Genomic DNA, 25,074 nt, shown 5'->3' on the forward strand with positions numbered 1-25,074 from the left:
ACTGAAGTTGGGATTACGGAATAGAGGGAGAAGAGGAAAGATGGATGTTTATCTGAATGGTCGGATCTTGTTTTCCAGAGGACACAGGCCAATGGGAAACTTTTGGGAAGGAAGTCAAAAAATCAAAGCCAGAACTGGGTTTTGGTAATTTAATCTCCCAAAGACAGAAAAGTCCCCATACTCTAACTCGTATTTTGCTTGACTTGACTGAAGCCCTTCTGAATATTTTTTCTGCTTCTGTTCTGTTCTTGCAATAACAATGACATAAGTTTGCCTTTGGAGACACTAAAATAGTTTTCTCATGTCTTGTTCCAAGCATTTATTTTATTTTATTTTATTTTATTTTTTTGGCGTATTTATTTATTATTACTGTACTTTAAGTTTTAGGGTACATGTGCACAATGTGCAGGTTAGTTACATATGTATACATGTGCCATGCTGGTGCGCTGCACCCACTAACTCGTCATCTAGCATTAGGTATATCTCCCAATGCTATCCCTCCCCCCTCCCCCAACCCACAACAGTCCCCAGAGTGTGATGTTCCCCTTCTGTGTCCATGTGTTCTCATTGTTCAAGTCCCACCTATGAGTGAGAATATGCGGTGTTTGGTATTTTGTTCTTGCGATAGTTTACTGAGAATGATGATTTCCAATTTCATCCATGTCCCTACAAAGGACAGGAACTCATCATTTTTTATGGCTGCATAGTATTCCATGGTGTATATGTGCCACATTTTCTTAATCCAGTCTATCATTGTTGGACATTTGGGTTGGTTCCAAGTCTTTGCTATTGTGAATAATGCCGCAAGAAACATATGTGTGCGTGTGTCTTTATAGCAGCATGATTTATAGTCCTTTGGGTATATACCCAGTAATGGGATGGCTGGGTCAAATGGTATTTCCGGTTCTAGATCCCTGAGGAATCGCCACACTGACTTCCACAATGGTTGAACTAGTTTACAGTCCCACCAACAGTGTAAAAGTGTTCCTATTTCTCCATATCCTCTCCAGCACCTGTTGTTTCCTGACTTTTGAATGATCGCCATTCTAACTGGTGTGAGATGGTATCTCATTGTGGTTTTGATTTGCATTTCTCTGATGGCCAGTGATGGTGAGCATTTTTTCATGTGTTTTTTGGCTGCATAAATGTCTTCTTTTGAGAAGTGTCTGTTCATGTCCTTCGCCCACTTTTTGATGGGGTGGTTTGTTTTTTTCTTGTAAATTTGTTTGAGTTCATTGTAGATTCTGGATATTAGCCCTTTGTCAGATGAGTAGGTTGCGAAAATTTTCTCCCATTTTGTAGGTTGCCTGTTCACTCTGATGGTAGTTTCTTTTGCTGTGCAGAAGCTCTTGAGTTTAATTGGATCCCATTTGTCAATTTTGTCTTTTGTTGCCATCGCTTTTGGTGTTTTAGACATGAAGTCCTTGCCCATGCCTATGTCCTGAATGGTAACGCCTAGGTTTTCTTCTAGGGTTTTTATGGTTTTAGGTCTACCGTTTAAGTCTTTAATCCATCTTGAATTGATTTTTGTATAAGGTGTAAGGAAGGGATCCAGTTTCAGCTTTCTTCATATGGCTAGCCAGTTTTCCCAGCACCATTCCAAGCATTTGTTTTTCAAGCACCATATGTGGGCCTTTTGTTCTGTGGAGAATAGGGGAAATAAATTTAAATTTATTTTTTTCCATACACATTTGCAAGAGTTTTTGTAGTGTCTTTTTTTTTTTTTTTTTTTTGCTTATCAACATTTTTGTTTTTTGAAAACTTTTCTATCCACCAACTCTGTCTCTTTTGCAGTTCATTTGGGTATAAAGTTTTGCTTAAGAGGTGTATCAACCTCCTAGAGTGAGGCTTTTGAGAAGAGGGGCTACTTCTAAACTTCCATCACTTATGTCCATTTTCTTAATTTTATACCCAATACATGTGTGGCAGAGTTTGTTAGCTACATATTTAACACCCAATTTTATTATCTTCCTAACTAATACAACCTCAATTTTATTCAATTTGAGAATGTGCCCAGTTTAATAAATTAGATGTTGCAGTCTCTTCTGTTTATGGTGATTATAATTTGACATGCTTATGTTCCGATATATAAACGGAATATAGTTTTGCCTCTTTCTTGCTGTCTGACATTTCAGCAGCCATCTTCAGGTAATAAGGTGAACTTAAGGACAGAAACACGTACTACAAAAGTTTTGTCAAAAAGGCAGGGAAGCCTGGGTCCCTGATGATATCTTGGCACTGTCCACCTCTGGACTGCAGTGGACTGATTATCTTTAGAAGCACTCATGAGAGAAGAAAACTAAACCTTTATGTTGCATAAATTACTGTAGCTTGAGTTTCTATTATATGCAGCTGAATCTAAGTCTACTATGTGCAGCAAATTTGAGTCCCTGGATAGATCTTGAGTTTCCAACACTTAAGTAAAATGTGGAGTAATTGAATTACTTAATAAAAAGTAATAATCATTTATTCCAACCATAGATACTTTGCTTCTTTGGCCATAGTTGAATTATTATCTTTTAAAAATGGTTCTGTTTTTATTAAGATGACTAGTAGTATATACTCTTGATAGATAAATGGCTTATGTTCTTTAAAAGAGATGAGTGCCCAGTTTGACTACTCATAAAAAAAACTCGGAAGAGATAAACGTTTAAAATATGTTCTTATAATAAACACAGATAAATAAAAGGTAGGTATCCATTGTGTACATGTGCCACATTTTCTTAATCCAGTCTATCATTATTGGCCATTTGGGTTGGTTCCAAGTCTTTGCTATTGTGAATAGTGCTGCAGTAAACATACATGTACATGTGTCTTTATAGCAGCATGATTTATAATCCTTTGAGTATACACCCAGTAATGCGATGGCTGGGTCAAATGGTAATTCTAGTTCTAGATCCCTGAGGAATCGCCACACTGACTTCCACAATGATTCAACTAGTTTACAGTCCCACCAACAGTGTAAAAGTGTTCCCATTTCTCCACATCCTCTCCAGCACCTGTTGTTTCCTGACTTTTGAACGATCGCCATTCTAACTGGTGTGAGATGGTATCTCATCGTGGTTTTGATTTGCATTTCTCTGATGGCCAGTGATGATGAGCATTTTTTCATGTGTCTTTTGGCTGCATAAATGTCTTCTTTTGAGAAGTGTCTGCTCATACCCTTTGCCCACTTTTTGATGGGGTTGTTTGTTTTTTTCTTGTAAATTTGTTTGAGTTCATGTGGCACATATACACCATGGAATACTATGCAGCCATAAAAAATGATGAGTTCATGTCCTTTGTAGGGACATGGATGAAGCTGGAAACCATCATTCTCAGCAAACTATCGCAAGGACAAAAAACCAAACACCACATGTTCTCACTCATAGGTGGGAATTGAACAATGAGAACACATGGACACAGGAAGGGGAACATCACACACCGGGGCCTGTTGTGGGGTGGGGGGAGGGGGGAGGGATAGCATTAGGAGATATGCCTAATGCTAAATGACAAGTTAATGGGTGCAGCACACCAACATGGCACATGTATACATATGTAACACACCTGCAGGTTGTGCACATGTACCCGAAAACAAAGTATAATTAAAAAAAGGTAGGTATCAAAAACATAACAATTCAAACCCTCTTTTAATTAAAGTTGGTTCTTGTATTAGTAGTAAGCAGGGAGCTTGGGGGGAGAGATGTGTACAAATGTAGATGGGAGGTTCCCGGGTAAAGTTCTTGATTGGGAAGGTTCATTTGATTGTATGACATGTTCCTCCATTCTCTCTCTCTCTCTGTCTTTTGTTGTTGTTGTTGTTCTAAGCATCTAGAATGAAAACCACAAGGCCAGGGTTTACTATCAAGGACCACTCTTTCCTTTGCAGAAAAAGCTGGTTCTGAGTGAAATAGAAGGACTAGGGTGCCAAATTAACTCCTCTCCACAAAGTGACCCCACGTGGAAAAGTACTTGAGAAGCTCTGTAAAGACATGGTAAAAGCTTACCAAAGACAGTAGCATTATCCTTTCCTTACACACAAAGTGGAGGGGAAGTGTGGGTAAGTGGTGAGTCTAAAAGCATTGCTTTAAATTATGCATCCATTTGTAAACACTAATTTTTTCTTAACTCCATGTTGTTTGTAAATTGAACAAAAAATACATATTTGTCATGGAAAAATTAGGAAATAAAGATACTAGCATAAAAGAGGAAACAATGAATCTTAATTACCCATAATCCCATGACTTCATGTTTGTGTAAGATTATATAATACTATTGTTTCATGATCTGCCATTTTCACTCAGTGACATATTTTGCACGTGAAATACGTTTTACATAAATATTTGTATAATTTGAGTAGTTATTACCTTAAAACTACTGGAAAGAAATCCCTTAGTTCTTCTACTTCACTCATTTCTTCTCTACAGTATTCATTTCTGGGGTAAATCCAGCTCTTTGGCTTGCATGGCCATGTAGTTCTGAAGTTAGCTACACAGGACTTAGCCACATTTCCCAGAATAGGATGTATGGTACAGCAGAATTCTTACTGAATTTGAAGTCAGAAGAACTGGTTCCTTCACTTACTATGGGTGACCTTGGACAGTATACTTGATTTCTTTGAATCTCATCAGTGAAATGAGTATGGGAATGTCTACCTTAACTGTGTGATGACAGAATTTGTGAGGATGAACTGAACAACTATATAAACGTGTTTGGGAAATGCCGAAGAGCCCTACAAATGAAAGACATTAATAATATTAACTGAAATAGATTCCATAAATACTATGTGTAAGATCCTACCTTGATTTACCTCATTTAATCATCAAATCCACTGTCTGACAAAAGTATTATCATTAGTTCTATTTTATAGTCTAAACAAATCTAGGCAGAAATGTCAGATAATTTGCATAAGCTCACACAATCAGTGACTTAGATTTGATCCAATCTATTTCATTCGATAATGTTGATCTTTTCCCCTAATAGTAGTAAAAACTGTGGGCTCCATTGTTAGCCTGCCTGAGATCAGATGCCATCTCCAACTAGGCAAGTTACCTTTTCTGCCCGTTTCACTCTTCAAAAATTAGAGATACAATAATACCAACCCAATTTCTTTGGGTTTCATAAGTGGGAAATAAAATAATACATAGAAAAGACTTGGAACATTGCCTGACACAAAATAGGTGTCTTAAAACGTTAATTATTATTATTTTCAATGTTGCCAAGACAGCGAACCCTGTGGTGGTGAATTTGCATATGAAAACCTGTTAAACTGATACACACTCTTTCTTTTCTCCTAATATTTTCACACTTCCACCTTATGTCCTAAGTTTTCTAGTAATCTTGAATGTACCTAATGTTTGGTTGTACAAATAAATTTTGCTTTGTGAGGGAATTAATTGTAATTGAGGGTACAATCAAAGTTTGTTCAGCGAATTCCATCTATTCAGTTGTAAAGGCAGCGAATAAACACCATGACTTGTATTTGAAAGTAGAAAATACTGACTTTCAATTGTCATTTCCCCCGAGGAAACCATTAACCAGCACAATTATTTTTAAATATCAACCTGAAATAACACTGCATTTTTACTGCTATTCTTTCTCTCTCCTTCTCTCTCTTTGGGATACAGTTTGGCTTTGAAAAAATATGGTATATATGCGGTGTTTGGTCTAATTTAGCACTATGGAAGAGGTTGTGAACCAGTCATAGTATTTGAGGTTGTAAGAAGAAACCTTTGAAAAGGTAGTGGCTGCACAAATGTATTAACTTAGTACCACAAAGTAGGGAGTTCTGAAACTGTGGTGGAAATATTGCCTGCCTTGACTACCTGTTCTTCTTGAGTCCATTTGCTGATCAGAACTCAGGTAACTTAAAAGTCATATACCCTGGAAAGGAGTAAAGAAACAGGAAAGATCCTCAGCGGCTATACAAGTGAGAGATATGGCAGAGTTCTAATAAGATTGACTAAAAGCTTGATACTGTCTTACATCAAAGGAGCAAATAATTGTTCTACCTGGAATGTCCAGACCCCAATTCACAAATGCATTCCTACCTTTTGAACTGAATAATGATCTCTTTCCCAATAAACTGTTACAAGACAGAAAATCTGAAAGGAAAATTGTTGCACATACATCATATTCTTATATTCTGTATTTTCTGGGACAGTCTGTTTCAGATTAGATGATGAGTCCTAATTCAGGTTTGCAAAATATTATCAAGGCAAATCTTTATGGAGATTTTATTGAGATATTATTTTATAACAAAAAATGGGATAACTGTAATGTTCATCAAAAAAATTGGTTGTAGAAGGAAGGAAGGTGTTGGAGTGTTCAGTAACCTTACCCCAGAATGCCACAGTACAAATTCTGTGAGAAGTCATTCTTGTGTAGTAGAGGCATTCATTTTTCTCCTAATATCCCTTCTGAAAATTCCCTTTTACTAGTCAGCTCTTAGCTTCTTGGAAGGAAGGCCCTTCGTCTAGGACAATGTTCATCTCCCCACATAAAAATTCACAATTCATGGCATGTTAGTTCAATAAAATATTATGCTTTCTAAGAATGATAATTATGAAAACTTGCTATAAATGGGAGCAAGTTCAACATTAAATCACATGAAACAGACATATTAACAAAAATAGATACATTAGAGCAATTGAACTATAAATGCTTTTTTCCTTTAAAAATTTTCCTTCATGTTATTTTCACATTTTTTTTAGCAACAAATGACAATGAACTGCCATTGATTTTATTTTTTGAACTTAAGCAGTGTATCCACAAGTACACCATTGACCTGTCCAATTTTTAGGGGGAGATATTCTGTTATCTAAAACTCAATAAATTGACCCATCATGTTTTTGGTGATACCTTATTTAGGTAAAAATATTAGGCATTTAGAAGAATGCATTTGTGAATATTTTGACTGATATTACTACAGATGGAATTAGAATCTGCCCTTTAGGGGCTCAGAAGAAAGTAATGTTTGGATGTCATTAGGCTAGAATATTTTATTGTCCCACAAAAATGTTGATAAATTGCTTATAAGGGCTTATTTATTAGAAATGACCATGTCACCAAATAATAAAGCCAAATATGATAGGAATCACAATCAGAAAATATGTTTTTTCTTCTTTTATTTACAACCAACCAAACAAAATAACATAGCTATAATTTTGTCAATGTCAGAACAATAAATTTAAGTCAAATAGAACTTAAAGAATTTTTATCACAGATGAATCAGATGGAAACTATCCAGAAAACACCCAAATATGTACATTTCTCAGTTAATACTCAGTCTAGGTGCCAAAGGGAAACCACACGCTTCCATTTATCTATATAATGTGGCAACTTTAATTTGTAAGGGGCCCAACAGGTGTTTAATTTCATAGGCTGATATAGTCAATATCACTAGATCCATATTTTTTAGATTTAAATAACTATATAATTCTGATTTCTCTTTGTTAGACTGTACTGATCTGATCATGGAGGAATAATCTAATATGGCTTAGATTATGTTGGAACTCCCCAGAACTTTCCTCAGGGCTGCCTTTATCTCCTTATTCTGGAGGCTATAGATAAGGGGATTGAAGAGTGGGGTCACCATAGCATAGAACAGAGTTTTGATTTTCTGCATCCCCGTAGAATGTCCGAGTCCTGGACTCACACACATGACCATAAGAGAGCCATAGAACAGTGATACCACAGCCAAATGAGACCCACAGGTAGAGAAGGCTTTATGTTTCCCAGTGCTCGAAGGCATACCCAACACAGCTTTCAGGACAAGAGTATAGGATCCGATAATAAAGAGGAAGTTACCAAAAATAACTAATGAGCTTAGAGTGTAGCAAAACAGTTGGATTCTTGGGGCAGAGACACAAGCCAATGCAAATAGTGGCCCTGGGTCACACACAACATGGTCGTTAATGTTTGGACCACAGAAGGGCATCTGAGAGATGAGAACAGTGGGGATCAGGAAACACAGAAATCCACAAACCCAGCACAGTATGACCAGTTTGGCACAGAGATGCCCAGTCATGATATTAGGATAGTGCAAGGGATGGCAGATAACAAGGTACTGATCAAAGGCCATCACAGTCAAAATCAAGCATTCAGATGTACCCAAAGAGAAGAAGAAATAAAATTGGAGAAAACATCCAGCAAAGGAGGTGGTTTTTTTCTCTGAAAGGAAGTTGACCAACATCTTGGGAACTGTAGAAGAGACATACCATATCTCTAAAAAGGAGAAATTTCCCAGGAACATGTACATGGGAGTGTGAAGTCACCAGCCACACCACAGGGTGCAAGCAATGGCTCCATTTCCTGTTATGGTCAGTGCATATGTTGTAGTGAAGAGTGAGAAGAGGAAGATCTGAATTGTCCACTCACAAGATAAATCTTGGAGTATAAATTCATTTACAAAAGCAAAGCTGGAATTTGGCTCAGAGACATTCATTGGGCCAGTGACCTGCAAGGTCAAGAGACACATTATCAGTCAGGAATCTTTTACAAAATGAATTCCTCTTCTAAGAATGAAGACAAGACAATGAACATGAAGTCATTTTTCAAAAGAATAATTAGGAAAAGAATGTAGTTTACTTTTTCTTGGCTATACAGTATATGAGTTTTGGGCTTGGTAGCTGATTGAACAAAAACTTCTGCCAGCTTCTAAATCTCTCGTTAATATGCAATCGTGATAGAACTAGGTAAAGTTAAATTCCTTTTGTAAGGTCATTATTTCGGGACAGAAATGATTTAATATAGTTTCTGGATAGCATACAACCCAAAGTTAGTACTTTGAGAGGGCACAAATGTGTTAGTTTCTTACTGCAAACCCAACTTACAGTGCAATAGACTCAGCAAGGAAAGTTTTGACCATTTACATTTCAGCTAAACATATTACTTAACATTATTTACATATGCAAAAGAAATGCACATATTTTAAAATAAATTGGTAGCTATCACGTTAAAGCCATTATCTCTGAATTTCTATTGCTGCTGCTGTTAGCTTAAGTGATTATCTAATGTTGCTTACCAATATTGACTTTTAATATTAATATTGTAAAGCTGCAATGTTTTCTGTAGAAAGGGAAGGCTTTAAGTTCCTGATTAATCTTTTACCTTAATTTCATAAACTGATATAGTGATTATTATATTGATAAAATCAATATAATATTGATTTAGTCATTATGTACAAAAGTTTGCAAAGATCTAGACATTAAACTTTATTTTTGAAGGTATTTCATAAAATTTGGAGATTGATTTTCCTTATATGCTTTTTGTAAAATTGAAAAATTTTACTAAATGACAGAAATCAAACACTTTTTTTTGTTATAGGTAAACTTCTTTCTACATTCTTATAAAAATATATTAGGGATTAGAGTTACCTGAAAAAACTTTTTTTCCCTCAGAAATATGGAGGGATGTGAGTTCTAGATGTCAAGAGGGCTTGCATTTTGAGAAGAAACACAAATTTTCAGAAGTTTTTCTTCCAATTTGATCTCTACACCAGTGCTCTGGGAAGTCTTTTGGTATGACTAGTTAGAAGTTATGTTTGTGCCTCTTTTAGTAATAGATGCCTCTTTAATAGGCTTCCAACCAGAAACATTAATAAACCAACATTAGGAAATTATGGAAACGGATTGACATGGGAGTGTCATGATTCTCAGCAGTGCTCAAAAGGTGAAGCCATCATCGTTTTGACATGAACCAAATCTCTAAATGATGTATTTTATAAACCATATTCTGCCTCCAGCTAGACAGTTTTATTGTGGCCCCAAAATTAAAAATGCGCTTTATAAAACTCACTTTCTCCTGGGATGTAGCCTCTATAGCATTAGGAAAGTTATCTTCCAAGCCAATGAATCTTTAAAAAGTTAATGATTACATATTCTCTGAAGAATCAGTAAAGAGTAATGACAACTATTCTAAGACATCATTATTTACAAAGAGCTTGCCCACCAGACGGATTCCAAAAAATCTTCTGGAAGACACAATCTGAGGAGAAATAAGATACAAAATGTTACCAAAAGTTCTAACATAATGTTTAGGAACATTTCAAGTGTTACTGTGCATATGTTGGAGGATATACAGCCCAGTGAGGAAAGTACTGATGTTCCAACATTGTCACACATTGAACAAAAACTTACAGAATTTAGAAATGACTTTTAGAAGGATGGCACTTTTTTGGCAGAATCCTTTAGATATGAGAAAAAAGTATAAGAAGTAGCAACGTTTAAGTTAATTGACAGAAATACTTGAGAGGAACATGTGACTTCCCAATTAACATGAGAGAAGTATTGACTTTTATTTGTGTCCCTTCTATTTTTACTTTATGGCATTTAGGGGCCAATATAGTGTAACTAAACACTCATGTGTGAGTGAATGCTCCTACCAAGTGCTGTGAAGTAGTTGAGGACATCAGGGATGTATGCCCTAGGACTACAGACATCTGTCTAAAAGCAAACTTCCACTTTGAAAGACTATGGAGGAAAATGTTTATTCAGACCTTTATTATCACTTAGTCATAATACTTAGAAACTCCTAAAACATAGCTTTGATCTTCTTGTCTGCTCCAAAAGCCATCAATGATTTCAAGGTCCCAAGTTCTCCACAAATTGACTTCAAATTACTTTCCTGGTGTTATCTTTCCCTACTCTCTTTTACAGATAAATTAGACAGTAGACAGCATTTCATTCTCTGAATAGCTTCAGTTTCCTATGTTCTCTTTTTTGTGGTCATTTTCTGTGTTTGGAATTCTATTTATCTCCGCCTACACCTGTAAAAACCCTCCTTCAAGGTCCAGTTCAAAAGACATTTTTTTCCCCCCAGAATGTTTTCCCCTCTTCCCCTAAGCAAAGCACCTTTTCCATCCTTGCATTTTTTTTTTTTTTTTTGAGACATAGTCTCGTTCTGTCCCCAGGTTGGAATGCAGTGGTGTGATCTCAGCTCACTGCAACCTCCGCCTCCTGGGTTCAAACAATTCTCCTGCTTCAGCCTCCTGAGTAGCTGGGACTACAGGTGCGCGCCACCACGCCCAGCTAATTTTTGTATTTTTAGTAGAGACAGGGTTTCACAATGTTGGCCAGGATGGTCTCTATCTCTTGACCTTGTGATCCACTTGCCTTGGCCTCCCAAAGTGCTGGGATTACAGGTGTGAGCCACCATGCCTGGCCCCATCCTTGAATTTTTATTTTACCATCTTTGTGTCTTTGTCATGATACTAATCATAAGCTGCCCTATATCAATGTTCATCCATGATATTGGCTTGAAGTTTTTTGTTGTTGTTGTGTCTCTACCGGGTTTTGGTATCAGGATGATGCTGGCCTCATAGAATGAGTTGGACAGGGGTCCCTCCTCAGTTTTTTGGAATCATTTCAGCAAAAACGGTACTGGCTCTTCTTTGCATATCTGGTAGAATTTGGCTGTGAATCCATCTAGTCCTGAGCTTTTTAAAATATATATATATTTTGGCTGGTAGGCTGTTTATTACTGATGCAATTTTGGAGCAGGTTATTGGTGTGTCCAGGAATTTACCCATCTCTTACAGGTTTTCTAGTTTGTGTGCATAGAGGTGTTTGTAGTAGTTTCTGATGGTTATTTTTTATTTCTGTGGGGTCAGTGGTAACATGACCTTTTTCATTTCTAGTTGTGATGTTTCTTTCAAAAGATGAGAATGACTAGTAAAAATTATATCTATTCTGATTAGGGCTTCTAGGCATTATTAAATGTTTACACCTTTAATTTACTCTGGTCAACAATATATCTCTGGGGATTTTTTCTTAAATAATCTTGTCACTAAACCACTATACTTTATAAACAGCCTGATTAAATGAACATACATTCGAACATTAGACTCTGGATAGACAAGATTAATTAACCTTTGACACAAGAAGCTCACAGTACAACAGGCCACTCTGATAGGACAAAAGTCCTAGGAAGTCTGTGTCGGCAAAATCCCACCTAAGGGCTAAACTTTAAGCTCTATTCACTTTTAGCTAATTAAGTAAATATACTGCCATCTCATGCTGATAGTGATGAGCAGTCTTGGGGGAGTTTGACTTCTATAGGGAAGAGGGAGGGGATGTGTTTCTGCACTTTGCTTCTTCAGTCAGGCACTCTGTGACTTCTTCATTTCCTTCCTCTCCTCTTCAAGCCCTGGCATGTTGGCTCAGAAGCACAAGAGGGCAGGATAATCCTCACTGTCTCATTCACACTGACTGAAACCCTGGGCTTTGAAATACAGACTCACTCCTCCCAAGCTCTACTCTGATGCTGGGAGCAATTTAGAGCAAATGTTATCCAAAGTGACATTACCTAGATCACTAGGTTCTTTCTTTCACCCACCTCCAATCCTGCTCTTCTTTCACTTCTAAGTCAAGGAAACTCCAAGTTTACACTTTGCAGGAGCCCCTGGAATATTTGGGGTTTCATATTGCACATCAAAACTATTTCTCACTGACCCAATCATCTATTAAAAATCTTGTTGAATTTCTGCCATTTTAATGGCCATCTATCTGCCTTCATATGAAGTTCTTGGTATTATAATAGTCAGTGTGCTTCCAAATTAATCCCAATTCATTTACTTTTACTTTAAGATGAAATGTAGGCAGAGCACAGTGGCTCACACCTGTAATCCCAGCACTTTGGGAGGCCAAGGCGGGTGGATCATGAGGTCAGGAGTTCAAGACCAGCCTGGCCAAAATAGTGAAACCCTGTCTCTACGAAAAATAGAAAACAAAATAGCCAGGCATCGTGGCAGGCACCTGTAATCCCAGCTATTTGGGATTCTGAGGCAAGGAGAATCGTTTGAACCTGGGAGGTGGAGGTTGCAATGAGCCGAAGTCGCGCCACTGCACTCCAGCCTGGGTGACAGTGCAAGACTCCGTCTCAAAAAAAAAAAAAAAAAAAAAGAAGAAGAAGAAGAAGAAGAAATGTAGCTTAGAAACCATTCTTCCATAAAACCAAAAACATATCTCCTTAAGAGGATGCTGGAAAATCAGCCTTTCTCATAAAGTAGTTTTCCCCACAAGTTTAAACACATTACTCCACTATAAGTTTAGAGACTATTTTAAAAAACTATTATGCTTCAGCTTTTCCTGCAGTTCTCTCTTTCTTGTCTCTTACATACTTCTCTGTGATCTGGTCCAACAATTATTGCCATGGCAACAAAGGCTCTGTGACATCTCTAGCAAGCTCATTGTCTTCTGCTGTATTAAACTTTAATGGGTAACTAGTAGACAGTAACACTCTGGGAGGGCTCAAACCACATAACCAACTGTGCCAAGATAATCCTGAGCTCACTATTGTCAGGTAAGACAAAGTATTTTAGTGCAATAGCAAACAATTAATTAAACAAACAAAAACAAGAAACCTTTCTTGGGACAGGAAGCCATTAATTAGCTAAGCTCAGAGCCACTCATTGAAACTAGGTCCTGATTGGGTTTCTGGATTTGACCACTGGGCAGAAACTAGGACCCAAAACCAATTGGAATGAAATGGTCCCCAGATATTGTTTTCATGTAAGGATAGGTTTGGAAGTATTCAGACTTAGTGGTGGGCCAGGCCTCCCCTGCGAGCAGTACAGCTCAGGACACCTGGACTGCCCTTTCCCTCTGCCTTCCCTGGGGTAATGTGAATGGCTTAGTCTTTCGTGTTCTCATCTGTAACATGGAGGAGGAAGAGAAGAGCCTCACTGCACATATTGGGTCATTAAGAATGATCTTAGAGCCAAAATTTACAATATTTTGAAGTTAGGTTTGATTTTTACCATTTCACTACTCCTCTCTCCCAATATGTTGTGCCAAATTGTAAGTAATTTGCAATTAGAACACATTGAAGACATATATTTGAGCTCCTTAGAGAGTCTCACCCACCTTTGTGGTAACTTTTTGTACTTTAGGTTTTCTCAAGTCAGAGTGTTGAGTCCTTAAATCAGTGTTGGGTAGTGATAAAATTTTGATACATTGGGTAGTGATAAAATTTTAATTGCCTAAGCTTAGTAAATGGGGGACAGGCTTGCTTATCAACAGTCTTTGTGGCATTTTATGCTGAAAAAGCCTTGAGGCTCAGACTCAGCCCACAGTTCTCTGCACTCCCTCCACTTCCCTTCTGCGCCTTTCATGTGTATCCTTTACAGCAATTTTTTTTGTGAGTTCTTTTCCTTTTTGAGATCTCTCTTAAGGTTAATGGTGTACAGTAGATATCCAGAACTTACTCATCCCTTTTAGGTGAAACATTGTACCCTTTGACAAATGTCTCCCCACATCCCCTGGCGCAATTCTCAATAGGTAGTTAGGGAAAGCCTCAATGAAAAGGTTGGGATTTTGGGATGCTGATAACATTCAGTTTCTTGAACTAGGTACCTTTGCACAGGAGTATCAGTTGATAACAATTCATTGAGCAATATACTTAGGATTTGTGCACTGTACTTTTTGTATGTTATAGATGAATAAAAAATTCAGAAATCTCATAAAGGTGATATTTGGATAAAGACTTGAAGGAAGTGTGGAGGCAACAAATATAAACATCTGGGGAAAGAGGGTTCCAGGCAGAGGAGACGGCATGTGTAGGTGCCACGAAGCAGGAGCACGCCTGGCATGATTGAGACGGCAGGGAGTCCTCTTTTTCACCTCCACTACACCTCTGAAATGGCCATTTCAGAAAGCATGAAATTTATTTTAACAAATGCTCACTTTTGATATTTTACAAGTGTAACTACAAGTTTATTATAGAAAAATTTGAGAAAACATATATATGCACAAGAATACAACGACCATTTAACACTTAAAATTTTTCCTTTCATCACACTTATATTCATAATGTTTGTATTTAGGTGTAAAATTTACTATACATGTTTATATTATTTATATTTATATTTTAATATTAAGAACTGATTAGTTAATTCAACAATAATAGTTGATTGTGAATGTTCCAGGGACTACTCTAAATGCTCATGCACATAGCAGTGAACAAAATGTACAAAAATTCCTATGTGGAACTTATATTCCAAAGGGAGAAAACAGGTGTTAAATAAATAAGTAAACTATATAGTATATTAGGGAGTGATGAGGAAACGTGGAGAAAAATTAGAAATGTCAGGTCAATAGGGAGTGTGTGTGGGAGCTGGCAGAGGTGCATTTTACCGCCAGCCTTACTAAGATGTAATTGACAAAAACAGTATATAGATTCACATGAGAGGAAAAAACAATTCACAGAACTAGCATTGTTCTACTTCTTTCTTTACAGAGATGTATTTGACTGTCTGGTGAGACATTCTGGAGTTTAAGCTGTCATTTAAACCAGTTACGATTTTCCATAGGGAGCTACTCTGTCTCTTGGGTCTTTTCCCAGTTAAGCAAGGCTACTTTCCATGGAATCATTATCCAGTATATGAGGCTCACTTGGCACTTGTTCAATATGCGCTTGCCTTATAATAGGTGATGGGATATTTTTTATTTTATATTAAAAAACTATGCATTTGTGGCATACAAGATGATTTTTTGATATGTATACATGGTGAAATGATTAATTCAAACTAATTAACATATTTATCATTTCCACATACTTTCATTTTATTGTGTGAGAACATTTAAAATCTCTTCTAAAAATTTCAAGTATACTTTTGGCCCTATGTTTCCATGAGTTCCACATTCAGGCATTCAACCAACTGGATAGAAAGTATTAGTACAAAAAACCCACAAAAAATACAGTAAAAGCAATAAAAATAAAAAAATGCAGTATAACAACTATTTATAAAACATTTATATTTATTAGTATTATAAGTAATCTATAGATGATTTAAAGTGTATGGAAAAATATGCGTAGGTTACATGCAAATATAAAATGATATCATTTTATATAAGGGACTTGAACATCCCAGGATTTTGGTGTCCTTGGGAAGTCCTGAAACGAATCGCCCCCCAGATATTGCAGATATTTAGGGACAATGGTATAACACATGACTGTTAACTACAGTCACTATGCTGTACAGTAGATCTCCAAAACTTATTCATTCTGTTTAACTGAAACATTGTACCTTTTGACCAATATCTCTTATTTCCCGAGTGGAATTTTCAATAGCTAGTCAGGAAAGGCCTCACCGAAAAGGTGATATTTGGTCAAAGATTTGAAGGGAGTGTTGGGGAAAGAAATATAAATATCTGGGAAAAGAGCATTCCAGGCAAAGGAGATGACATGTATAGGGACCACAAGGCAGGAGCATGCCTGCCATACTTGAGAGACAGTAAGGAATCTTCATCTTTTCCTCATGTCTTTCTCACCTCCAGTATATTTAAATATGGCTTCCCCCCACCACACCCTTAAAATGGCCATTGCATAAATCACCAGTAACATTTGTGTTAGTCCATTTTACTTTGCTATAAAGGAATACCTGAGACCGAGTGATTTATAAAGAAAAGAGGTTTATTTGGCTTGTGGTCCTGCAGTCAGTACAAGCATGGCATCAGCATCTGCTTAGCTTCTGAAGCCTAAGGAAACTTCTACTCATTGAAGAAAGCAAAGAGGGAGCAGTTGCGTCACATGGCAAGAAAGGGAGCTAGGTGGGGAGGGGGTTGTCCCATACTCTTTTTAACCATCAGATCTGATGGTAACTCTACTATGGGTAAAATGCAAACCCATTCCTGAGGGTTGGGTTGGATACCATCACCATCCCATGAGGGATTCACCTCCATAACACAGACACCTCCCACCAGGCACCCCCTCTGACATTGGGGATCACAATTCAGCCTGAGATTTGGAGGGTGCGTTGAATATAATGTGAGCTGTAGGCTTGTAATACATGGTCTTTATTATGTTGAAGTATATTTCTTCTAAACCAACTCTGTTGAGAATCTTTTCATGAAACAATGTTGAATTTTTCAAATGCTATTTCTGCATCTAATTAGATGATTATATAATTTTGGGCTTCATTTTGTTAATGTATATCACATTTATAGATGTATGTATGTTGATCCACCTTGTATCCTTGGGGTAAATCCACTTGAGCACGGTAAGTTATCTTTTTAACGTGCTGTTGAATTCAGTGTGCTAGTATTTGATTGAGGATTCTTTCATCTATGTTCATCAGGGATATTGGCCTGTAATTTTTCTTTTCTTTTTCTTGTTCTTGTCTGGCTTTGGTGTCAGAGTAATGTTGGCCACGTAAAAAAAGTTTGGAAGTGAAGTATTCCTTCCTCTTAGATTTTTTTTGGATTGCTAATTATTTCAGTGTTTGGTAGAATACAACAGTAAAGCTATTCTGGGCTTCTCTTTGATGGGAGACTTTATTACAATTCAATCTTCTTACTCATTTTTGGTCTGTTCGTACTTACTTTTTCTTCATGATTCAGTCTTGGTATCTTGCATGTATCTTGGAATTTATTTATTTCTTCTACTTTATTCAATTTGTTACTGTACAATTTTTCATAGTACTCTCTTATGAGCTTTTTTTTTCTTATGAGCTTTTATATTTCTATGGTTCAGTTGTAATGTCTCCCTTTTCACTTTTGATTGTATTAATATTTGAGTCCTTTCTCTTTTTTTCCTTGGTCTGGCTAAAGGTTTGTTGATTTGTTTATCCTTCTGAAAAAACACTCTTTATTACATTGAGTTCTTTTCTATTGTAGTTTTAGTCTCTATTTTGTTTATTTCTATTCAGATCCTTGTTATTTCTTTCCTTCTGCTGACTTTGGGTTTAGTTTGTTCTTTTTTTATTAGTTACTAGAGTTGTAATATCAGGTTGTTTATTTTATATTTTCCTTTTTAAATTTTTATGGGTACACAGTGACTGTATATGTTTATGGGTACATGAGATATTTTTCTACAGGCATACAGTGTATAATAATTACATCGCGGTAAATGGGATATCCATCACTTCAAACATTTACCCTTTCTTTGTGTTACAAACAATGCAATTATGCTCTTTTAGTTATTTTTAAATGTACTATAAATTGTTTGGCTATAGTCACCTTGTTGTTCTATCAAATACTAGATCTTACTTATTCTATCTAACTGTATTTTTATGCCAATTATCCATTCCTCCCCTTAACCCCACTATTCTTCCTAGTCTCTGGTAACCATTACTGTATTCTCTATCTCCATAAATCCAGTTATTTTAAGTTTTAGCTCCCACAAATAAGTGAGAACATGGAAAATTTGTCTTTCTGTCCCTGGCTTATTTTATTTAACATAATAACCTCCAGTTCTATCCATGTTGTTGCAAATAACAGGATCTCATTCTTTTTCATGGCTGTATATTACTCGATTGTGTACATTAACCACATTTTCTTTATTTACTCATCTGTTCATGGACAAACAGGTTGCTTCGAAATCATGACTATTGTGAATAGTGCTGCAATATGCATGGGAGTGCAGGTATCTCTCAGGTATCCTGATTTCCTTTGTTTTGTGTATATACCTACCAATGGCATTGCTGGGTCATATGGTAGCTCTATTTTTGTTCTTTTTGAGAAACCTCCAAACTGTTCTCCATAGTGATTGTACTAATTTACATTCCCACCAATAGTGGGTTCCCTTTTCTCCATATCCTAGCCAGTATTTCTTACTGCCTGTCTTTTGGATATAAGCCATTTTAACTAGGGTTAGATGATTCGTCTTGTAGTTTTGGTTTGCATTTCCCTGATGAGCAATGATGCTGAGCACTTTTTCACATGCCTGTTTGCCATTTATGTGTCTTCTTCTGAGCAAGATCTTTTGCCCATTTTTAAATTGGATGATCAGAATTTTCCTATAGAGTTGTTTGAGCTCCTTATATATTCTGGTTATTAATCCCTTGCCAGATGGATAGTTTACAAATATTTTCTCCTATTTTATGATTGTCTTTTCAACATCAATTGAAATGATCCTATGGTTTTTGTTTTTAACTTTATGTGATGAATCACATTTATTGATTTGCATATGTTGAATCATCCTAGCATTTCTAGAATAAAACTCAATTGATCATGGTGAATTAAATTTTTAATGTGCTGTTGGATTTAGTTTGTTAGTATTTTGTTGAGGATTTTTGCATCAGTGTTCATCAGGGATATTGGTCTGTAGTTTTCTTTTGTTGATATGTCTCTTTCTGGTTTTGTATCAGAGTAATACTGGCCTAATAGAATGAATTTGGATGTATTCTGTGTTCCTATATTTTTTGGAATAGTTTGAGTAGTGTTGGTATTAATTCCTCTATAATATTTGGTAAAATTCAGCAGAGAAGCCACCATGTCCTGGGATTTTCTTTGCTGGGAGACTTTTTATTAGGGCTTTGATCTCATTACTTGTTATTGGTTTGTTCAGGTTTTGGATTTCTTCATGGCTCAAACCTCGTAGGTTGTATGTATCTAAGAATTTATCTATTTTATCTGGATTTTCCGGTTTATTGGCATATGGTTGCTAGTGATCCTTTTAATTTCTGCAGTATTGGTTTTATGTCTTAATTTTATTTATTTGGGTCTTTTCCCTTTTTCTCTTAGGTAAAGTTTTGTTGATTTTGTTCATCTTTTCAAAAAACAAACTTTTCACTTTGTTGATCTTCTGTATTGTATGCTTTGTTTCCATTTCATTTATTACTACTCTGATCTTTATTATTTATTTTCTTCTAATAATTTGGGTTTGTTTGCTTTTGCTTTTTTAGTTTTTAAAGATACATCACTAGGTTATTTGAAATTTTTCTACTTTTTTGGTGTAGGCACTTGCAGCTATAAACTTTCACTTGCCAGGTTTTGGTATCAAAAGAGATTCTGGCTTCATAGAATGAGTTAGGGGGGAGTCCATTCTCCTCATTTTTGGGAATAGTTTCAGTAGAGTTGATACTAGCTCTTCTTTGTATGCATGGTAGAATTTGGCTGTGAAATCATCTGGTCTAGGACTTTTTTGGTTGGTAGATTTTTATTGCTGCTTCTATTTTGGACCTTAATATTGGTCTTTTAGGGTTTTAATTTCTCCCAGATTCAATCTTGGGAGGTTGTTTCCAGAAATTTATCAATTTCCTCTAGATTTAGTGGTTTGTGTTCATAGAGGTGTTCCTAATAGTCTTGGAGGATATTCTGTATTTATCGGATCATCTGTAATGTCACCTTTGTCATTTCTTAATGTGATTATTTGAATCTTCTCTCTCTCTCCTTCTTGCTCTCGCTCTCTCTCTGTTACTGTAGCTGGCAGCCCATCAATCTTGTTTATCCTTTTAAGGAATCAACTTTTGGTTTCATTGATTCTTGGTATTAATTTTCTGGTGTATTTCAGTCAGGTCTGCTCTGGTTTTAGTTATTTTTTTTCTGCTAGCTTTGTTTTAGTTGTTCTAGCTATTCTGTTGGATGCTAGGTCATTAATTTGAGATATATCTAACTTTCTGCGGTAATTGTTTAGTGCAATAAACTTTTCTCTTAACACTGCTTTTGCTGCATCCCAGAGATCTTGGCATATTGTGTCTCTGTTTTCAGTTGTTTCAAAGACTTTTTTGATTTCTGCCTTAATTTCATTGTTCACCCAGAAGTCATTCAGGAGCAAGTCACTTAATTTCCATGTAGTTGTGTAGTGTTGGGTGATGTTTTTAGTCTTTATTTTTATATGATATACTATTCTAAGCTGACAACAATCACAACTGTACGCTTTATTTGCCAACAACAACCGTACACTTTATTTCTCCTCTCCCACATTTTACGATTTGGATGTCAAAATTTACATCATTTTCTTATGTGTATCCATTGACTATTTTTGCTCTGTGTGTTTTAATAGATTTGTCTTTTAACCATTGTACTATAGGAAAAAATTGCTTTACACATCATCATTACAGTCTTAGAATATTCTGGATATGACTTTGTATTTCTTATCCCATTGCATTTGTGTTCTCATATGTTTTATGTTTTTAATTAGCAGCCTTTTAATTCAGCTCAAAGAACTTCCTTTAGTAATTCTCTTAAGACATATTTAGTGGTGATGAACTCTCATAGCTTTTGTTTGTCTGGAAAAGTTTTTGCTTTTCTCTCATTTGCCAAGGACAACTTTCCTGGGTTAAGTAGACTTGTTGGCCTTGTTTTTTCCCTTCAGCACTTTGAATACATTATCCTACTCTCTCCTGGTCTCCTGAGATTTTGTTGAGAAATCCAGTGACAGCTATTTTGATATTCCCTTCTATGTGATATGCTTCTAATTACTTGCTGTTTTCAAAATGTTTTCTTTTTCTTTAATTTTTGGTATTTGAATTACTGTACATCTTGGATAACTCCTATTTGGCTTAAACTTGTTTGGATAACTCTGCATTTGCTGTGTTTAGATGTTAGCAACTTTCTCCAGATTTGGTAGTTTTTTAGAATTTCTTCTTCAGATATGCTTTCTGGTCTGTTTTCTATTTCTTTTCTTTCTGAAAAGTCCTATTAGATGAATATTAGGTCTTAACAGTTTCCCTTCATATCCAGAGTCTTTCTTTATTCTTTTTCAATCTTCTTAATTTTTTCTCTTCTGACTGAATTATTTTAAATGTTTTGTCTCTAGCTTACTGATTGTTTCCCTTCTGCTTGATTGAGCCTGTTGTTAGAGCTTTCTATTGCATTTTCATTTCAGTCACTTTATTCTTTAAGATTTCTATATTTTTATTATTCCTATTTCTTTGTCAAACATCTTATATTGTTTATTATTTTTCAATTTTTATTTAATTATCTATCCTTATATTATCGTAGTTCACTAATATTTTTTTTTATTATACTTTAAGTTTTAGGGTACATGTGCACAATGTGCAGGTTAGTTACATATGTATACATGTGCCATGCTGGTGCACTGCACCCACTAACTCGTCATCTAGCATTAGGTATATCTCCCAATGCTATCCCTCCCCCCTCCCCCCACCCCACAACAGTCCCTAGAGTGTGATGATCCTCTTCCTGTGTCCATATGTTCTCATTGTTCAATTCCCACCTGTGAGTGAGAATATGCGGTGTTTGGTTTTTTGTTCTTGAGATAGTTTACTGAGAATGATGATTTCCAATTTCATCCATGTCCCTACAAAGGACATGAACTCATCATTTTTTATGGCTGCATAGTATTCCATGGTGTATATGTGCCACATTTTCTTAATCCAGTCTATCATTGTTGGACATTTGGGTTGGTTCCAAGTCTTTGCTATTGTGAATAGTGCCACAATAAACATACTTGTGCATGTGTCTTTATAGTAACATGATTTATAGTCCTTTGGGTATGTACCCAGTAATGGGATGGCTGGGTCAAATGGTATTTCTAGTTCTAGATCCCTGAGGAATCGCCACACTGACTTCCACAATGGTTGAACTAGTTACAGTCCCACCAACAGTGTAAAAGTGTTAGTTTCTCCACATCCTCTCCAGCACCTGTTGTTTCCTGACTTTTTAATGATCGCCATTCTAACTGGTGTGAGATGATATCTCATTGTGGTTTTGATTTGCATTTCTCTGATGGCCAGTGATGGTGAGCATTTTTTCATGTGTGTTTTGGCTGCATAAATGTCTTCTTTCGAGAAGTGTCTGTTCATATCCTTTGCCCACTTTTTGATGGGGTTGTTTGTTTTTTTCTTGTAAATTTGTTTGAGTTCATTGTAGATTCTGGATATTAGCCCTTTGTCAGATGAGTAGGTTGCGAAAATTTTCTCCTGTTTTGTGGGTAGCCTGTTCACTCTGATGGTAGTTTCTTTTGCTGTGCAGAAGCTCTTGAGTTTAATTAGATCCCATTTGTCAATTTTGTCTTTTGTTGCCATCGCTTTTGGTGTTTTAGACATGAAGTCCTTGCCCATGCCTATGTCCTGAATGGTAATGCCTAGGTTTTCTTCTAGGGTTTTTATGGTTTTAGGTCTAACATGTAAGTCTTTAATCCATCTTGAATTGATTTTTGTATAAGATGTAAGGAAGGGATCCAGTTTCAGCTTTCTTCATATGGCTAGCCAGTTTTCCCAGCACCATTTATTAAATAGGGAATCCTTTCCCCATTGCTTGTTTTTCTCAGGTTTGTCAAAGATCAGATAGTTGTAGACATGTGGCATTATTTCTGAGGGCTCTGTTCTGTTCCATTGATCTATATCTCTGTTTTGGTACCAGTACCATGCTGTTTTGGTTACTGTAGCCTTATAGTGTAGTTTGAAGTCAGGTAGTGTGATGCCTCCAGCTTTGTTCTTTTGGCTTAGGATTGACTTGGTGATGCGGGCTCTTTCTTGGTTCCATATGAACTTTAAAGTAGTTTTTTCCAATTCTGTGAAGAAAGTCATTGGTAGCTTGATGGGGATGGCATTGAATCTATAAATTACCTTGGGCAGTATGGCCATTTTCATGATATTGATTCTTCCTACCCATGAGCATGGAATGTTCTTCCATTTGTTTGTATCCTCTTTTGTTTCATTGAGCAGTGATTTGTAGTTCTCCTTGAAGAGGTCCTTCACGTCCCTTGTAAGTGGATTCCTAGGTATTTTATTCTCTTTGAAGCAATTGTGAATGGGAGTTCACTCATGATTTGGCTCTCTGTTTGTCTGTTATTGGTGTATAAGAATGCTTGTGATTTTTGTACATTGATTTTGTATCCTGAGACTTTTCTGAAGTTGCTTATCAGCTTAAGGAGATTTTGGGCTGAGACAATGGGGTTTTCCAGATATACAATCATGTCGTCTGCAAGCAGGGACAATTTGACTTCCTCTTTTCCTAATTGAATACCCTTTATTTCCTTCTCCTGCCTAATTGCCCTGGCCAGAACTTCCAACACTATGTTGAATAGGAGTGGTGAGAGAAGGCATCCCTGTCTTGTGCCAGTTTTCAAAGGGAATGCTTCCAGTTTTTGCCCATTCAGTATGATATATATTGGCTGTGGGTTTGTCATAGATAGCTCTTATTATTTTGAGATACGTCCCATTAATACCTAATTTATTGAGAGTTTTTAGCATGAAGGGTTGTTGAATTTTGTCAAAGGCCTTTTCTGCATCTATTGAGATGATCATGTGGTTTTTGTCTTTGGTTTTGTTTATATGCTGGATTACATTTATTGATTTGCGTATACTGAACCAGCCTTGCATCCCAGGGATGAAGCCCACTTGATGATGGTGGATAGGCTTTTTGATGTGCTTCTGGATTCGGTTTGCCAGTATTTTATTGAGGATTTTTGCATCAATGTTCATCAAGGATATTGGTCTAAAATTCTCTTTTTTGGTTGTGTCTCTGCCCGGCTTTGGTATCAGGATGATGCTGGCCTCATAAAATGAGTTAGGGAGGATTCCCTCTTTTTCTATTGATTGGAATAGTTTCAGTAGGAATGGTACCAGTTCCTCCTTGTACCTCTGGTAGAATTTGGCTGTGAATCCATCTGGTCCTGGACTCTTTTTGGTTGGTAAGCTATTGATTATTGCCACAATTTCAGCTCCTGTTATTGGTCTATTCAGAGATTCAACTTCTTCCTGTTTTAGTCTTGCGAGAGTGTATGTGTCGAGGAATTTATCCATTTCTTCTAGATTTTCTAGTTTATTTGCATAGAGGTGTTTGTAGTAATCTCTGATGGTAGTTTGTATTTCTGTGGGATCGGTGGTGATATCCCCTTCATCATTTGCATCTATTTGATTCTTCTCTCTTTTTTTCTTTATTAGTCTTGCCTAGCGGTCTATCAATTTTGTTGATCCTTTCAAAAAACCAGCTCCTGGACTTTTTGGAATTCTTTGTCATTTTGCAAATCTCCATTCCTTTAGGGTCCATTGTTAAGAGTTTTATTAGTTTTTATTGGAGGTGTCATCATTCCTCGATTCTTCACAATCCTTTTGTTCTTGCACTGCTGTCTGTTCATTTGAGGAGGTAGCTACCTCTTTTTATAGGTATTAGTTGGCAGGGATAGACTTTCATTATTTAGTCTAGCCTTTGATTCTAGATTGGCCAACTGGTACCAACCCTGGGAAAGTAGAGCTTGCTTTCTGCTTTCAGATTCTCCGGATGGCTCAGCTTTTGTCTTTGCTCTGAGTTCAGTTGGGACTACTGGTTGGGTTCTGATTTTTGGTATGACCACTAAATGAGCTATGCAATCAGACAAAATTGCTTGCTTGGATGGTGATTGTCTCTGACTGGGCCAGGCCACAGGATGTATTTCCTGGCTGGATGGTACCACTATTTGAGTTCT

General features: G+C 36.5%; 1 protein-coding gene and 1 pseudogene across 1 annotated transcript; one reads left to right on the forward strand and one right to left on the reverse strand.

Annotated features, from left to right (window-relative positions):
- Positions 1 to 25,074, forward strand: part of LOC112439084 (POTE ankyrin domain family member E-like) — a 115,743-nt pseudogene that overhangs the window by 13,939 nt on the left and 76,730 nt on the right.
- LOC106634365 (olfactory receptor 11H12-like) lies at positions 7,478 to 8,458 on the reverse strand. Its single transcript, XM_014343625.1, is given in 1 exon segment — positions 7,478 to 8,458. A coding segment is annotated over 1 exon segment (981 nt).

This window comes from Pan paniscus, chromosome 16 (assembly GCF_029289425.2).
Source record: "Pan paniscus chromosome 16, NHGRI_mPanPan1-v2.0_pri, whole genome shotgun sequence".
In the NCBI taxonomy this organism is placed as follows: Eukaryota; Metazoa; Chordata; class Mammalia; order Primates; family Hominidae; genus Pan; species Pan paniscus.